Source organism: Phoca vitulina, unplaced genomic scaffold (assembly GCF_004348235.1).
Source record: "Phoca vitulina isolate PV1807 unplaced genomic scaffold, GSC_HSeal_1.0 scaffold12, whole genome shotgun sequence".
NCBI classification, from domain to species: Eukaryota; Metazoa; Chordata; class Mammalia; order Carnivora; family Phocidae; genus Phoca; species Phoca vitulina.
In genome coordinates this window covers 26,954,964-26,972,297 of record NW_022589715.1, presented here as the reverse complement: position 1 = coordinate 26,972,297, position 17,334 = coordinate 26,954,964, and the positions used below count along the sequence as shown (strand labels likewise).

At 40.9% G+C, this 17,334-nt stretch overlaps 1 protein-coding gene across 1 annotated transcript in view; it reads left to right on the top strand.

The window, feature by feature from the left end:
• Nucleotides 1-17,334, top strand: part of ANTXR1 (ANTXR cell adhesion molecule 1) — a 217,337-nt gene that overhangs the window by 76,757 nt on the left and 123,246 nt on the right. The window contains exon 10 of the mRNA XM_032410814.1: nucleotides 7,677-7,775. Within this exon, the coding sequence (XP_032266705.1) occupies nucleotides 7,677-7,775 (99 nt within the window). The remainder of the gene's footprint in view (nucleotides 1-7,676; nucleotides 7,776-17,334) is intronic.

The window sequence follows — 17,334 nt, the reverse complement described above, 5'->3', positions numbered from 1 at the left end:
AGAGGAGATGGTGAATCTGGAAACAATGCTAAAAATTCATTCACTGACTCTTTCTTTCCCTTCCTCCCTTCCTCCCTCCCTTCTTTCCTCCCTCCCTGCCTCCCTCCCTTCCCTCCTCACTCCCTCCCTTCCTTCCTTCCTTCCTTCCTTTCTTCCTTCCTTCCTTCCTCCTTCCTTCCTTCCTTCCTTTTCCTTGCTTGCTTTTTTCTTTCCTTCCCTTTTTCTTTTCTTCCTAACCTCCTTCCTTCTTTCTTTCCATCAGTTCTTAGTGTCTACAATGTACCAAGCAATATGAAAAGACATGAGTACACAAATGCAGAGAGCTTGCTCCCAACCACCCGTGAAACTCACGGTCTGCTCTGGAAGATAGTGCTGTGTGCAGATAAAGTACAAACCACACATGAGACACAGTAGCGGAGAGCTGCTCAAAGAGCAGCAGGAGTGGTAATGAGATGCTGGTGGAATGAGGAAGGACTGAAGTAACCACGGAGATTTACACACAGAATGGAGACACTTCCAAGAGCATCTTCAGATATTTACAGAATTCCCATGTGGAAAGGAGTTATTATGCTTATTATGTGTAGCTTCTGGAGACCACCATGGAGAATCTGGGGAGGAAACCAGGGAGGCAAATTTGGCTTAACACATGGAACATTTACAACTAAAATTTTCCAGCAGTGGAGTGGATGGTCTGAACTCTCCACCCTTAGAGTTATGTGAGCAGTGGCCATCTGTAACCATATGCAATCCCCCTCTGGATGTTCTTTATAACTTTAAGTTTCCAAAGTCTTAATTCAATTTCAGCTAAGGCATTAATGGCTGATTTTTTTTAAAATGGCAAAGAATCCAGTATACCTGAAACTATTTTGCATTTTAACAGGAAGTCTTAATGGGGAAAGGGAGTAAGGAGAGTATCTAATCTGCTCTAATGAAAAAGAATTTCATTCAATGTCATGAGTTTAACTATTTGGAGAGAGAGCCTTCCCAGAACTCCTCCACTGCCGGAAGTTATAAATGGGCAGCCTACAAGCCCTCTCTGGTCTGCACACAGTTTCTTTTTGATCCACACTACATTTAAAACAAACAAACAAACTTAAATTTATTGTTACCATTTAAAAATCTGATTTTACCTAAAAATTCAGATTTCCCCCTTGTCTTGAAAAATCAAATCTAGCAACACTGGGCCTGCATTTATTGCAAGGTGATGATTACTGGAGACTGAATAACTTCTCTTTTTAAAAGAAGCATGGACTTTTTCCAGTTCACCATACTCCCCACCATTCCCTATTACACTCCAATACCCAGGCCAAGCATATGGTTACTATTAGCATGGTGCTTATGTCTGTATTTACTGTATTTACAGTTCCTGTTCTAAAACATGTAGGGAGGGCGCCTGGGTGGCTCAGTCGTTAAGCGTCTGCCTTCGGCTCAGGTCATGATCCCGGGGTCCTGGGATCGAGTCCCACATCGGGCTCCCTGCTCGGCGGGAAGCCTGCTTCTCCCTCTCCCACTCCCCCTGCTTGTGTTCCTGCTCTCGCTGTCTCTCTCTCTGTCAAATAAATAAATAAAATCTTTAAAAAAAAAAAAAATAAATAAAACATGTAGGGAGAGAGGTAGGAAGAGCCTTTAGGGCACCTTTGACATTACCTCCTTTTTAAATCGTGCTGCTTCTCTTTTAAAAGTTTCCTAATTAAATATTTTTGCCAATTAGCCTCTGTAATTAGGAGAGTTGGCCCCTTGTTAGATTGGCCTTGCCTCATTTAGCTCCTCTCCAGGAAACGCGCCCTTTGCCGAAGTCTTATTTCCCTCTGGTCCCACTCGGTTTGCCTGAAACTGGAATCGCTCACAGTGTTCTCTGTAAGCAAGTTCTCCAGGAAGGAACTAATTGGAATCAAGTGTGCAACCTGCCAACTGTTCTACACATGAAGTTGTTGCAGTCCAGACACAGAAGGAGATTATATTTAGCTCCTCACATTGTCATTTCAGAAGCGATTGTACCATTCCTACTGTGTTGTTTCCCACTGTTGGTGGTAAAACTGGGCGGGTTCCCACAGAAAGAAGGCGGTTTTAGGCCTCCTGTTTACCATTTGGCCTTAGATGCTTAAAACAGACACTTTTAGGCAACGTCGAACAGTGGTTTCATTTCTTTCACATTTCATTGTTTCTCAAAGAGCTCAGGCCTGGCCCTTAGGCACCTCTTTAGAATGGCTTGTTTAATTCTCTGCTTGGTCCTTCCTTTTCATTTAAAGATGCTTCTGTTTGGAGGAACAGCTCTCATACACTGTTAGTGGAAATGTAAAATGACACAATCACTTTGGAAAACAGTCCTGACAGCTTCTTTAAAAATGAAACATACTCCTATCATCTGACCTGGCGATCCTACTCCCAGGTGTTTATCCAAGAGAAAAGGAAGTCTATGTCCAGACAGAGACTGGCACACAGATATTTATAACGGCTTCATTTTCAATAGCCAGAAACTGTGAATAACTCAAATGTTCATCAACAGGTGATAGATAAACAAATTGTGGTTTATCCATACAATGAATGATACTCAGCAATAAAAAGGAATAGACTATGTATAAATCTCAATAGTTATGGGTGAGTTTTAAAATAATTACACTTGGGGGGCGCCTGGGTGGCTCAGTCGCTTAAGCGTCTGCCTTCGGCTCAGGTCATGATCTCAGGGTCCTGGGTTCAAGCCCCGTGTTGGGCTCCCTGCTTCTCCCTCTCCCTGTGCCTGCAGCTCCCCCTGCTTGTGCGTTCTCTCTGTCTCGCGCTCTCTCTCTCTCTCTGTCAAATAAATAAATAAAATCTTAAAATAAATAAATTAATTAAATTAAATAATTACACTGGGTAAGAGAATCCAAACAAAAAATGTGCTTACTGTATGATGCCATTTACAGAAAATTCTAGGTCATGCAAAATAATCTTAAAACAACAGAGAGCAGATCAGTGGTTGCATGGGATCAGTGATTGTTCGGTCCTGGGGAGGAGCAGGAGTGAGAGATTACTAAGGGGCACTTGGAAACTTTTGAGAGTGACGGATGTGTTCACTATCTTGATTGTGGTATTGTCCCATGACTGCATACATATGTCAAAACTTGTCAGATTATATACTTTATATGCAAGTTATTATATGTCGGCTGTAGCTTACCTCACTGATGCTGTTATAACTAAACAGCTCTAAAATTAAAAAGTTCTAGAACACTTTAAGTATCAGAAGACACTTAACACACATCAGTCTCTATTATATTTATATGTTTCATGTCACGTTAAGCATCTAATAGGAAAGCAAATTTGAACTAACTCACAAGGTGAAACATTAGTAGCAATAATTTTGCACAAAAGTCTAAGGTGACTAGAGCAAATGGAGAACATATGGATGGCTCATTGTCAGGTACAGTGAATAATAGGTGATCTTTATTGAGGTCATCTCAAAACTATGTTTTCCACATTTCAAAAAAAAAAAAGGAAAACAAAAAGAAAAACAAAAGGAGGGAACAGAATAGAATAAGTTTATCCAACTATTCACAGACTTTATTATTTTTTCTTTTTTTTTTTTTTTATTTGCGAGAGAGAGAATGAGAGACAGAGAACATGAGAGGGAGGAGGGTCAGAGGGAGAAGCAGACTCCCCGCTGAGCAGGGAGCCCGATGTGGGACTCGATCCCGGGACTCCAGGATCATGACCTGAGCCGAAGGCAGTCGCTTAACCAACTGAGCCACCCAGGCGCCCCTATTTTTTCTTTTTTTTAATTGAGCTATAACTCATATACCATAAAATTCACCCTCTCAAAAAGTGCAGTTCAGTGGTTTTTATTATATGCACAAAGTTGTACAACCATAACCACTATCTAATTCCAGAATATTTTCATCACCCCAAAAAGAAACCTTATTCCCATTAAGCAGTCACTCCCCATTTCCCCTTTCCTCCAGCCCTGGCATCTGCCAGTTGATTTTCTCTCTCTATTGATTTGCTAAACTTTTCATATGGAAATGAAATGGAATGGAATCGTACATTATGTGGCCTTTCGTGTCTGGCTTCTCTCATTTGGAATAATGTTTTCAAGATTCATCCATGTGATAGCATGTGTCAGAACTTGATTCCTTTCACGGGTGAATAATATTCCATTGGTGAATACCATCTTCATCAGTTGATGGACATTTGGGTTGTTTCTACTTTTTTGCCGTTATGAATAATGCTATCATGAACATACACTACAAGTTTTCGTGTAGAAATACATTTTCAATTCTCTTGAATATATATGAAGGAGTGAAATTTGTAGGTCATAAGGTTACTGTATATTTACTTTCTTGAGGAGCTGCCAAACTGTTTTACCAAGCAGCTGCACCATTTTACATTTCCAACAGCAAGCTATGAGGGCTCTAATTTATTCACCAACACTTGTTTTTGTCCATTCCTCTTATTACAGCCATTCGAGTGAGAATGGAGTGATATCTCGTTGTGGTTTTGATCTACATTTCCCTAATGATTAATGCTGTTGAGCATCTTTCCATTCATTGACTTTATGAAACCTCAAAAAATAAGCAGGATTAGACCTGACCATACATGAATAAAGGACCACCTTCTCCTTCTTCTTTATTCCGTTTCTATACCAAGATATGTCATTAATTTATTCAGTCAATACTGAGGCTGACTCAGCCCTGGGTTAGGCAGAGTCAAAAATTTTAAAGAAACAGAAATGATGGCCTCTACCATCAGGAAGTTTAAATTATAATTGAGAATAAAGTGATGAAAGAATCATAATAAACATATACCTCAAAGAATATATATCTTAAAACACTGGATCAAAGATCATTTTCAAGTAGAAATTCCTCCCTAAAGCCCTACAATCCCTTGGCACTTCTTGTAGGAGCAGTCACCCAACAGGCAAATTGCCTAAAAACACTTAGCTTTACATATTGTGAAAAGTGGGTTTAGGGCTTTCCGGATGCATGAACTTAAATCATCTGTCCTGGTTCTGGTGTGTCCTGGTTCTCACTTGCTGGCAGATTCAGGAGACACAGTTTTGTTACATAACTTGTATGTGTGACGACCTGACATTCCAGTCGGGCCGCAGGGTCAGACGTTTGGACTCTTCTGGAACCCAAATGTGCACAGGAGCACAAAACCGTACCAAGCAGGGTGGGAGCGCGCCTCTGCTCTGCTGTGCTTCCACGAGCATCATCGTTGCCCCCATCTTCTCCCCAGGCCCAGGGGGTTAAATTGTTCCCTTTCCGCCGCGGCCACGTCATGGATTCTGGCTGTCTTTCTCTCTAAACACCCTGAGGTCAGGCCAAGCAGACATGTGGGCAGCCTTTTTTTTTTTTTTTTTTTTTTTTTACAGAGGCTTCAGCAGCTGAACTGGTAATGCTAGAACGTGGTGTTAGAGAAGAGAGCTTGGCACGGGGCCTGCCATTTCCAGAGTCTTGTCTCCTTCCGCTAATGTTGGAGGAAACAAGAGAAGGAGCACAGCAGTGAGGCCGAAAACATGTTGCATCAGCAAAAGTGTCCAACGGCAGATTGCTGGATGTCTGGCATTCAAAATAAAAAGCAGACATAACTTTCTATAGGCTTAAATGAGTAAATAAGATACAATGAGATTCTTCCACTATGCTTGACACTTAATAGAATGCTTGTTGAAGCAACTGCGTCATCAGCCACATGCCTGGCAGACTTCTAAAGAAAATTATTAAGTCCATCCTTCTAAACTTAGCAATCGTGCATATGCATCAACATGCATATGTTAATCCTTAATATTCATAGGACTTGTGATCCTGAAAAACCATTTGCCCACGACCTTAACTACCATAGTTCAAAACTAAGGCAGTGAACCCTTGGATACTCCCTGTTTTGCTTACAAATTACATGACCTTGGGCAAGTCATTTAAAATGTCAAAATCTCAATTTCCTTATTGTTAAGGTCCTTTATGCTTCCAAAAAGCATTCTGTTCTAACTTGTATTCTTTGTAGCACATACGGTACCTCCAGGTTCTCTTGCTTGGGTTTCAATTTCTTGCTTCTTGCTTCCCCATCCGGGCCAGCCCCACTTTTCTGCAAACTTGTCTAAAACTAAAATAAAATAAACCTTTTAAAAATCACAGCCTCAGTCTCTAAATTGGTCACATGTCAAAGACGATGAGGATCCATTTCACCATAATGGCCGCGTCCTAAGGGCATGGCATTTGATGCCCGACACACCTGGATTCCCCGCTCTCCTCTGACAGCTACAAGCCGTGAGATCTGGGACAAATGACCGAACCTCACTCAGCTCAGTTTTCTCATTTGCACCTCCCTGGGCTGTGGTGAGGCTGAAATGATGTTGGACATAGACAAGGCTTAGCACAGGACTTGGCACCCAATGAGGCAGCCGTTAGTAACCGGTAATATTAACTCGGCATACGTGATCTCTAAATTAGTTTCCTGGGAGTGAAGGTGGCTTGCACTCATGACATTTATTAAACTTTGGAGGAGTCTAGTTCTCTAATTCCATTCTTCCTCCAACAAAAATGTCCATTTATATAGCAATTTACAGTTCAGGATCCACTTTCACAAATATTGCCTTTTCCCTCTGACTTTTAGTCTATTTCTTTTTTAGATGCCACCCAGCATTATCCAAAGCCCCAATTTTTATACACAAAAGAATGACCAAAAAAAAGAAAGAAAGAAAATAGAGCATGGACTATTAGTTACTATCAAACTTAAGCAAGTATTTCTAAACATTCAGCTAATAATTTCACTGTTTTTTTTTTTCTTTTTGTAAGACTATTGTAAAGGATCACTATTTTTATTCCACAGGGATTTTCTTAACCTGTACGAGTTCACCATGCATTATGGTAATGTGAAATTAACATGCAGGGCCAGAGACCTGCAAGTGATCTTCTCTCTTCTGTTTAGAGAGAAGCCAGTGCTACACCGAGGGGCCATCGTCTGTTCAAGCAGATAATGCCAGACAGTGGCCACTGGATAAACAAGATTTTGATTTGTTGCTAAGTACAACCATTCCCACATAATCCTAGGTCCTACTGCTGTATGCCCACCAGAGACAGGAGGACCTGAAGCAGTGTCAAATAATTCCTGACCTAATGCAACGTTTCTCTAGTGGTGGAAGAAAAGACACCACCACCAGACAGTGCAAAATCCCTTACCACACCATTCAGGACAGACTGTGGATGCCATAAGACTGTGATTTTCAAAAAAAAAAAATTTTTAGGCCCCTCAGGCTCTACAGAAATCCTTTCAGGGGAGGGGAATCCGAACACAAGAGATGCTGAGTTGATTGGAGGAGAGGTGGCGAGCCCCCTCCTCTGTGGTCCCCTGGCTGCAGGGATCACAGCTTTTAAAACTGCCAGGACTTGAGAGACGGGTGAGATTTGAATGGACAGAGAAGCGGGGAGCAGGGCATTCCAGGTAGGAGGAACAACAAGGGCAAAGAGGCAAGAAGGTAGGAATTCAAAGTAAGACATCGTACGCCTTCCTCGTGGACACCTAGTGATAAGGAGGTGGTAAGTAAGTGGTAAAAGGCACCCACGTGGTTTTGGGTTCCAACTTGAGCCAGCGTCCAACTATTTTAAGCCTGGCGAAACAGTTAACAAATGCCCTACATCAGGGCAGATGGAAAACGTAAGGTTAACGGACTGCAGTCAGATGACGTGACTTGTCCTTATTCCTTTCAGAATCATTTCAAGTAGTTGTAAGAGGAAACGGCTTCCGACACGCCCGAAACGTGGACAGGGTCCTCTGCAGCTTCAAGATCAACGAGTCAGTCACCCTCAGTAAGTTCTTGCAGAGTTGTGGGTCTGCTCAGCCTGCTTTGGGGAGGAGGGCCCCAGCTCCACCTGCCATATGCCTGGTCCCCCACAGGGGACCTCACGGAGAAGGGCCTTCCTTGGTGGACGGGCCTCCCGAGGGGCCCTATCTCGCCCCAAAGCTGTCCTTGTTCCTGTCAGGGAAGGCAGGAGGGCACCTGAGTCTCAGTCCACCGATGTCCACGCTAAGTCACTCTCTCTGGTGGCAGTGCTGGCGCTGGGTGCTTAGAGCTCGGGAAGCTGGGGGTTCCTTAACAAAGGACTAGGTACTGGCAAGCATAAGAGTGAAAAATAGATGGTCTAAATTTATGAATTCTGAATAAACCAGAAGGCACACTGTTAGGCTTGCATGTGTAGATTCTGGAAGTTTTTCTAATCTGGATGATTCTTGCCTCGAGTGGCCAAGAAATTCTCATCACAGTGAATACCTGACATGAAATACAGCAATATGGAAGGAAAACAAAGTGCGCTTCATGCAAAAAATGAATTCTCATGGCACTGGCACTTTTAAAAGACATTTGTAGCAGGCAAGTTCTTAATTTAAAGACATGTGTGATTCGTGCAGCTGTCCAGGAGAGGTGGGGAAGTCTGGTTATGGGGAGGACAGATGGCCAGGAGCCCTGGTTATTATTCACTATCTGCAGTGACAAATGGCAAGAATACACTACATTTTGTGTAATGCTGTGTCCTTCTAAATGTTTCACATCTCTGTGCCACGGTAGCTGTGGGAGGGAGGAGGATCAAGGAGCCCGGGGAGACGCACGTGTATTGACTCGGCTGTGACTCTAGGGTCGGCCTCCTCATAGCCTTATGGCATGGGTGCTGTCTTGCTTTTAAAAAGGAAGAATTGAGGGGCATGGCTTTTTTCCTCCTTAACCTCTTAAAACCCCCTTGAATATTTAAACCGAGATAGGTACTGGCTTCCTTATAAACATCTGGAATTCCAGGCCTTGGAATATTTTCAAACATTTGAAACATTCAGTTCATTTTCTTGATACTTGGAAATGCTCTCACGTATCCAAAAAGTACATGCGATTTGAAATCATTTTGAAAAATCCCCGACTAGTCATAGTGTGAAGGTTGGACTTGTGCACTCTTCCGAGTTCCTCCGTTCTCTTCCCTTTGATTGTGATATCGCTCAAATACACCTGCCCTCTCTTCTTAGCCAAAATCTCAAATCTAAGATCAGAAAGTCCTGAGGGTTAACCTCAAAGATGTCAAGCCTTCCCACGTAGGCTTCCTAGACAAGCGAGCCTTCGGACCCAACCCGTCTCTAAAGATGAATGGAAATGGGGTGCAGCGTGGCCATTGCCTGAAAGGTTACACAGAGATGCTGTGTTAGTATAACATGAACTGCGGATGTGCTCTGGATTTGTAGAGTGACATTCTGAAGGCCTATATTCCAGCTTCTCTATGAAATTTTCTTTCTTGGGAAACCCAGCTCATCCTCTTTCCTCCTATTCTCTTCCTTTCCTAATATATACTTGCAAACACCTGCACAGGCTCTCCACTTCATTCATATTCAAAAACAAACAAAGGTCATAGGGGTAGGGATCTGGCTGAAGCCACAAGCCTCATTGTGCTTGCTGCACAGCGCTGACAGTTTGGGGCAGAGGAAGGCAGTGACTCAGGCATTTGACATCCTGCAAGCAATTCTCCTACACGCAAACATACGGTTATTAAAAATATCCCAAGTGGGGGGGGGACGCCTTTGTGGCTCAGTCATTAAGCGTCTGCCTTCTGCTCACGTCATGATCCCAGGGTCCAGGGATCAAACTCCACATCATGCTCCCCGCTCAGCAGGGAGCCTGCTTCTCCCTCTCCCACTCCCCCTGCTTGTGTTCCCTCTCTTGTTGTGTCTCTCTGTCAAATAAATAAATAAAATCATAAATAAATAAATAAATAAATAAATAAATAAAAAAAATCCCAAGGGGGAAATATTGTAATTGGAAAAAAAAAACACTTGTCCTTTGTTCATTAATTCACCTGCTCATTTCCATTCAGTAAATGATATGAACAAGAAACGATGAGGACAGAAGAGATGAATAAATTTTAAAATACAACATAGTCGAATCTACACTTTTCTCTCAACCTTATGGATGTAACAGTCTCTACTGAGTCACCTCTGTGAAATAAAATAAATTTAGATTCCTTTACTTTTCCTAATCTCCTTTCCTATCTCTAGATCCCAAGTTTTAAAACATTATCTATTTTCATTTTTATAGTATGTATTTCCTCTTTCAAGATTTTTTCCTAAATGCTGCATTAGATTTTATAACAGGAAGAGAATATAATGCTATTATCAATCAGAAAAAGATTAATCGATGGCCCAGTGATGAAGCTAGGACTGTTGTGGCTCCAGCCAGTTCAAACATGGTGCAGGCCCCATAGTCTTTGACAAATAATACAATAGGAGATTCTATAAAGCCAAAACTACACATAAAAAAACAAATTGAAGAATTAGATTTATAGTGGAAGATGCTAACATGACTTTCTAAGTCTTCGAATGAATAATAAAAAAATTAAAGATGTAGAGCAGGTATATAGATATGTTTTTAAATGGCTATGAACAGCCCTAAACATTTATTGTACTGACACAAACAAAATGCCAATATTTAAATATAACACCTACTTCTCTCCCACGTTCCTTTGCTTAAAAATAAAATCAATGAATCAACCATTTAGAAATCTAAAACAATTTCTGGACTTGCATTCAATATATTAGATCCAAAAATTCTGGATGAAAATGATTTTAAAATTTCCAGGGGTGCCCGGGGGGCTCAGTCAGTTGGGCGTCTGACTCTTGATTTCAGTTCAGGTCGTGATCTCAGGGTCATGGGATCAAGCCCCACATCAGGCTCCATGCTCAGCACAGAGTCAGCTTAAGAGTCTCTCTCTCTCTCTCTCTCTCTCCCTCTCCCTCCACCCCCACCCCATTCCCACTCTAAATAAATAAATAAATAAATAAAACCTTAAAAAAATGTAATGTGTGACCCTGCTCAAAAGAAGGAAACCCTCAGGTATAGAAAATAAAAAAGGGAATGCAAAATCTAAGCAGGAAGCAAAGCTGAGGAGGCTCTAGTCCTGGGGGTCTGCCAGCCGAGATCCCAACACTGATGCAGACATAGGACATCAGCCTGTGCGAGGCAGCAGGCAAGAACAGAGCCCCCTGCAGAAATTCAGCTCCAAAGGGCTATACCACACATTAACTGGGATTGGAAAAGCTGCTCAGTGATTCAAATAAGCAAGTGAGTAAAGATAAGATGTTATACCACCCAGATGATACAGAAGCACCAAGTCAGGAAACAAACCCCAGAATGTGTCCACGACCATTCTGATCCCTTGGCCCCGGCAGTGCACATCTAAGCCAACATACAGCACTCCTGCAGCCAACAGCCCCCACTGAAGAAGAGCTCACAGCACCACATGCCCAATCAGATGAAGATGGATGAAAGAAAGAGGAGAACAAGCAAGAAAAAGGGACTGGAGAACAATTTGAAAGATCATGTAAATAAACACATTTAAAGTGTGTAGAGAGATCAATAAGACCAAGGGGAAGACCATTCAACAAAAGCAGATCTGCAAAAGAATCTAGTGTAAATTCTAGAGTTGAAAAAGTTTATTCACTGAATTGCAATTTAATGGATGGATTTAGCAGTGTGATTAGACAGAGGGGAAGATGACATGCATGAACTAGAAAAGAAAGACAAGAAAATCCAGCCAAAGCACCAGAGCCAGATTATTTTCACCCAAGTTTTGTAAGACTTTAAAGGACAGATGATCCGTATCTGAAACATACAAAGCAAATAGAGAAAAAAAATCTTAATTCATTTTATAATTACATAATCTTCATTTTTTAAAAAAACTAGACAAAGACACTAGAAGTAGAGAATATTTGAGATCAAGCTCATTGAAGACATCTAATAAAATGCTGTCAAACAAAATCCAGCAATGTATCTAAAAAGAACCAGCATAGGTAAGACAATTTTGAAGAATGAGTGGGAATTTGTCTCTTATATAGCAAAACATTTTATGCCAAGAAGGTATCAAAATTCATTATCCATTCCAAATTTTAAAATACGTAGTTTTAGAAAACTTAAGGAATAGGATAAAACTTTTTCAGCACAATAAAAAACATACCTAGATATGTGAATTCAAAACTTGACATCATTGAATAGTAAATCACTACGTAGAGGTATTCACTTTATAGTTAGGGGGAAAAAAAACAGGACAACCTGTTTTATGATTATTATTTAATATTGATCTGAAAGTTCTAGCAGCCATCCAGTAGAACTTTCTGTGATGATGGAAATGTTCTAAAATGGTAGCTAATGGTAGTCGCAAGCCACAGGTGGCTACTGGGGACTTGAAATGTGGCCAGTGCAATTGAGGAACTGAATTTTTAATTTCATTTCACGTAAACGAAATTTAAACTTAACTTAAATGTCAACAGCCACTGTGACTACTGTACTGGTCAAGGCCATAGGTATCACAATAACACAAGAAAACTAATGAGAGATCTAAGTACAGGAAAGGGGGTCAAACATCATTACTTTAAAATGTTGATTGTATCCTTCTGGAAAACTAAAGAGAATCAATAAACTACTAGACTAATAAGAAGGTTATTAAACTGGATGATTTTGAAATAAATATCTACCTTATAATAATCAATAGTTTTTTCAGAGTTCAGTAATGATCAATTAGAATGCATCCCAGGAGAAATAGAGCAATGACACAAGAAATCTAGTAAGAACTAATACAACAAAACTTGGTGAGGGATATGAAAGTATAAATAAACGGAGAATAAACAGTGTAGATTCATGCACAGGCATTGGAACCAAACCACCCAGGAAAAGAATCCTGGCCTAAGCCTATGTGACCATGGCAAGTTACTTAACAGCTTCATGCCTCAGTTTCCCTCTCTGTAAAATGAGGATAGCAATAACAGCTCCTCTCTCATGAATTGCTTCGAGGCTTAAATGGGGGGAGTGGGGCTTAGAACAGGACCTGGCACACAGTAAGCAGTCAATCGCTGTTGGCTATTGGTATTAATTAATAATTACGACTCTCACCATTATTAAATAGAGTGGCAACTGAGTATTGTAAAGACATCAGTTGTCTTCAAATTAATATTTACTTTTAGAACAATCCCAATGAAAATTCCAATGGGACTTTTTAAGTTAACAAAATAATTCTAAACTTTATAAGGAAGAATAAACATTCAAGAATGGCCAAGAAAAATGTGGAAACTTGCCGTAGCTGATTTTTAAGATGTATAAAAGAGCTGCGGTAATTGGTAACTAAAACGATGTATAACCGGTGCTGCAAAAGGCACACTGAGCTTTGGAACAGGAAAAACAAAGGCCATAAACAGAGCCAAACACTTATGGGAATTTGCTATAAAATAAAGTGACCTTCTATTCAACAGGAAAAGAATGGATTATTCCCCCAAAATGGTGTTGAGACAACTGGCTAACCACTTGGAAAGACAATTCAGTGAGATTTCTATCTCACACCTTACATCGAAACAAATTCCAGATGAAAAATGTAAATGTGAACATGAAACTATAAAAGTTCTAGAAGGAAACAAAAATAAATATTTACGTCATTGTCTAGTAGGGAGAGGCTTTTTAAGCATAACACTGGAGCGAGAAAGAATAAAGGGAAAATTTAATAGTTTGGGTGCATATTTTTTATTTTTCTGTTACCGTCCCCTCAAAATCTAAAGGGAACAGAAAACTAGCAAAATTATTTAAAAGACATATAAAAAAGAGTCAATAACCTTAACATACAGACTGCTCTTAAAATCCGTAAAAGAAAAAAAAAGTGAGCACATCAGTGGATGAAAGCTATGAAAAGGAAATTTACAAGAACAATAGTGGTCAGCAAACATATGGAAAATGCTAACTGTAACCAAAGACATGCAAATTGAATAATCTATCAACCTGGCAAAGATTAACAATACAATGCCCAGTATTGGCAAAAAATACAGGGGAACAGGTGTTTTCATTCATCATTGGGACACCATTGAATCTTTTAAAAGGCAATTCTTAAAATGAAGCAACTGCTTTTATATATTTTTGACCCAGAATTTCCATTTCGACTTCCTCAAAAGGAAATGATTGGGAATATTTACAAGGACTTGGCTACAAGAATGTTCATCCTGATATTGCTTATGATAACAAAAGGAAAAAGGAAGAGAAAGAGGGAGAGAGGGGGAGGAGGAGAGGAAGGAAGGAAGGAAGGAAGGAAGGAAGGAAGGAAGGAAGGAAGGAAGGAAGGAAGGAAGGAAGGAAGGAAACCAAAATATCTAAATGGAAACAATATAAATGTTGAACAATAGAAAATCTGTTATATAAATGATACTTTACCCCTATGTAATTAATGTTGTGAAGAAGGGAAAGAAGAACAATTGCTGATGTGGGAAAATGTTAATAATATAGTTACAAAAGTTACAAAACAATACCTCCATGCTATTTCTGTTTTATACACCTACTTTTATGCAGGGAGAGACTTGAAAACACATCAAAATGTTAACAGTAGTTACCTCTGAATGAGACCACTATTAATTTTTTCTTCTAAGTTTTCTACAATCATATGTCTTGTATGTAACAAGAAAAAAATCCACAACAGTTGTTTAAAATTTGATTTTAAAATCCTTGTTAATTATGTACTCCTAGCACACATCTTCAGTTTAGCATTTGGTTAGTTCTCCAGTCACCAGGCTGAACCCACTCCTGGCCAAGAAGATATCTTGGAAATCCTCACACAAACTTTATTTATTCTGGCTGCACTTTTTCCTACTCCAGTATTCAACATATTGTGCCAAGAAAAGATCCACTTTCAATTGGAAATCCATTTGCAGAGAGATTAGAATGCTAAAAAGGAGACACTGGGGTATAAGCTGAGAAATGATCCATCTTAATGAACAGTAAATTAAAAATGGGCTTTTTATCAATGCAATAATAAAAAACATGCTAGACTATCCTGGGGCTGCGTGGCAAGGTAGGAGGTATGACGATAAACAAAGAAACCGATTTTTAACAAACTCACTAAAATTCAATTTATAGGCCATGTGAGAAATCAGTTTCCTGGTTTTATAGGCACACATTTTTTGCTACAAAATGTTATTTCCCAGCTTGATCTCCAATCCTATTCACTAGGCATGGCTCTGGTTTACTTTTTGTTCACTCTCAAAGGATAAAACTTTGCCCCCTTTGAAGATTCTTTTTCAAAATGAACTTTAGTCATGAAGGCAGTTCTAAGAGTCCCAAAGAGGGGCTCAGCTTCCCGAGGGGACGAGAGACAACACTCACTCGAATGCAGAAGTTCGAGTGTGTTTGTTTTTAAAAATCTGTCCAATTATCCAGAAACTATACTTCATCTTAGAAAACATGTGGGCCCTGGGGCTGCTGTGGGCACCCTAAGGAGATCATGGAAATGCACCTATGATGGCAGATGGGGAGGGAAGAAGACAAACTTCCCAAACAAAAGCCTATTGTTTCCTTTCTCACTGGTTAGAGTATTGCATCTTTTGGTCAAAAGTACTTGGTGTAATTTGGATGCATCCCTGAGGGGTTGATGTCATAAGAAGATGGTGGGAGGTCACTTAGGGCAACTCGGAATGAAGAGACATAAAGGAGCATCTCCTCTTGTGGTGCATAAATGACATCAGACTCTCCAGAGAGCTTCATTTAAGAAATAATAGCAGCTACTGATTGCTGAGCACCTACCCTGGGCCCTCCCTGTACTATCTCATTCCATCCTCACAGCACCCCAGTGAGGGGCAAGTTATTTGTATCCCTTTTTGCTAAGTAGGAAACTAAAACTCAGAAGTGCCCAAGGTCACCTAGATGGCTGGAGGTAGAAGCGATTTGGACCTTGGGTGATCCAGAGGCTTTTGACTACTTCCAAAACAAAGATCCCCACAGATCCTTGGGTCCCCTGATTCCCAAATGCCCACATAACTCTGATATAGACCTCATTAGGAGGTGTTGATTCCCATGACTGCCCTGCATTTTGTAGACTAGAAACCTCAGCTCAGAGAGGTTTGCTACTTGCCCAAGGTCACAGAGCACAGTAGTAGGGAGTCAAGACTTGAACTCAAGTTCAAGAAAAAAAGCCCTGGACCAGGGAAGAAAGAGCCCAGGCTTTAGTGTGTCAGTGTATGTTGTTGACTCTATGTTCACAGTTAAAGCACCCCTTGTGATTCCCTGACTGGCCCCTTTTCCTTGAACTTCAGGAGTTTCACGTTATCTGGCAGTGTTCCCCTTTGCCCCTGCTTTCAGAAAGAGCTCGATTTTGCCAGTCATTTCTGAAGTGGTTCCTGCCAAGACTGTGTTAGTGCGTGTTCCCATCATCAAGGCCCAGACAAAAATATCGTTAAGTGGAAATTTACTGGAGTGTTGCTTGGTCAGACAAAAGCCCCAGTGATCTGGGATAGGATGGAAATAAATGGGGAGTTGCCACCCCACAGTAACTAGGTGGTAAAGATTTTCATTCTGGGGCAAAAGACCTTCTTGCAGGGGTGAGTTGACACAGCCCAAAGTTAGCTACGGCAGTGCCTGATGGACTCACCCTTGACCTTGTCCCTGCTCTACCGTGCATGCAGTTGCCTCCAAGCGAAAATTCTAAGCGACATATGAACTTAGCATGCACTGTGCTTCTTTGAGGCGTGGTTGGAGGAGAGCCTTGCTTGTGAACTTCCTGAGACTGTCATTGCCCTCGCCCTGCCTGTCCTGATGGGGAAAGTTGGACCCCTCTACTTCTGCACCCAATGGCTGCACATCCATGAACCCTGCCTGTCCTCACATAACACTCCTCCTTTGTCACTTCAATGGGATGGTGGAGGAGAAGGGGGCAATCACAGAGCTGGGCCAGACTTGTGAGAACCCCAGGCAGGCTAACAATCTATGCCTCCCCTTCAAACTGACATTCTTTAAATATTTTCTCAACACCCGTTTCGAGGAAAAGTTGGATGCTGCTGAGGGAAAGGAAGAAAAAGAATGCCATCTGTGCATCTCTTCTCCGTGCAATTCAGCTCTGGCCCCCAGCATGCATACTGCAGCAGTTCCATAGCATCCACTGTTATTCAAGTGTGTGCCTGGGGTCTCCATCCCACCTCTTCTCTGAGTCTCTGTAGAGGTCTGTGTTCTTTAAAAGCAGTCAGTATTGATCATCCTGATTGTATGGAAGGCTCTAGCCATTTTGGTAGGCTTGCCCCTCCATCCCAATTCCAAAGGTAAAACCCTCCCAAACCTAATTGCGCACAGCTGCAAGAGTTTGTGTGTCAGGAGACACATAGCTTGTGCATGAATCTGCAATTGTCTTCAACCAAGTAAAAACAAAGGTTTAAAAAATATATTTATTCTTAGTAGATTACAGCTGTCTTGAGTGCACCACTTACTCTGACCTCAATTTTTAAAGGCTGATGCTTTGCTTAGAAGATAATTTGTAAGTTTTATAAATGTCAAATGGTCAAGAATTTTTTTGGTGTAGATTTATTGAGAGGGGAAAATATTTTGCA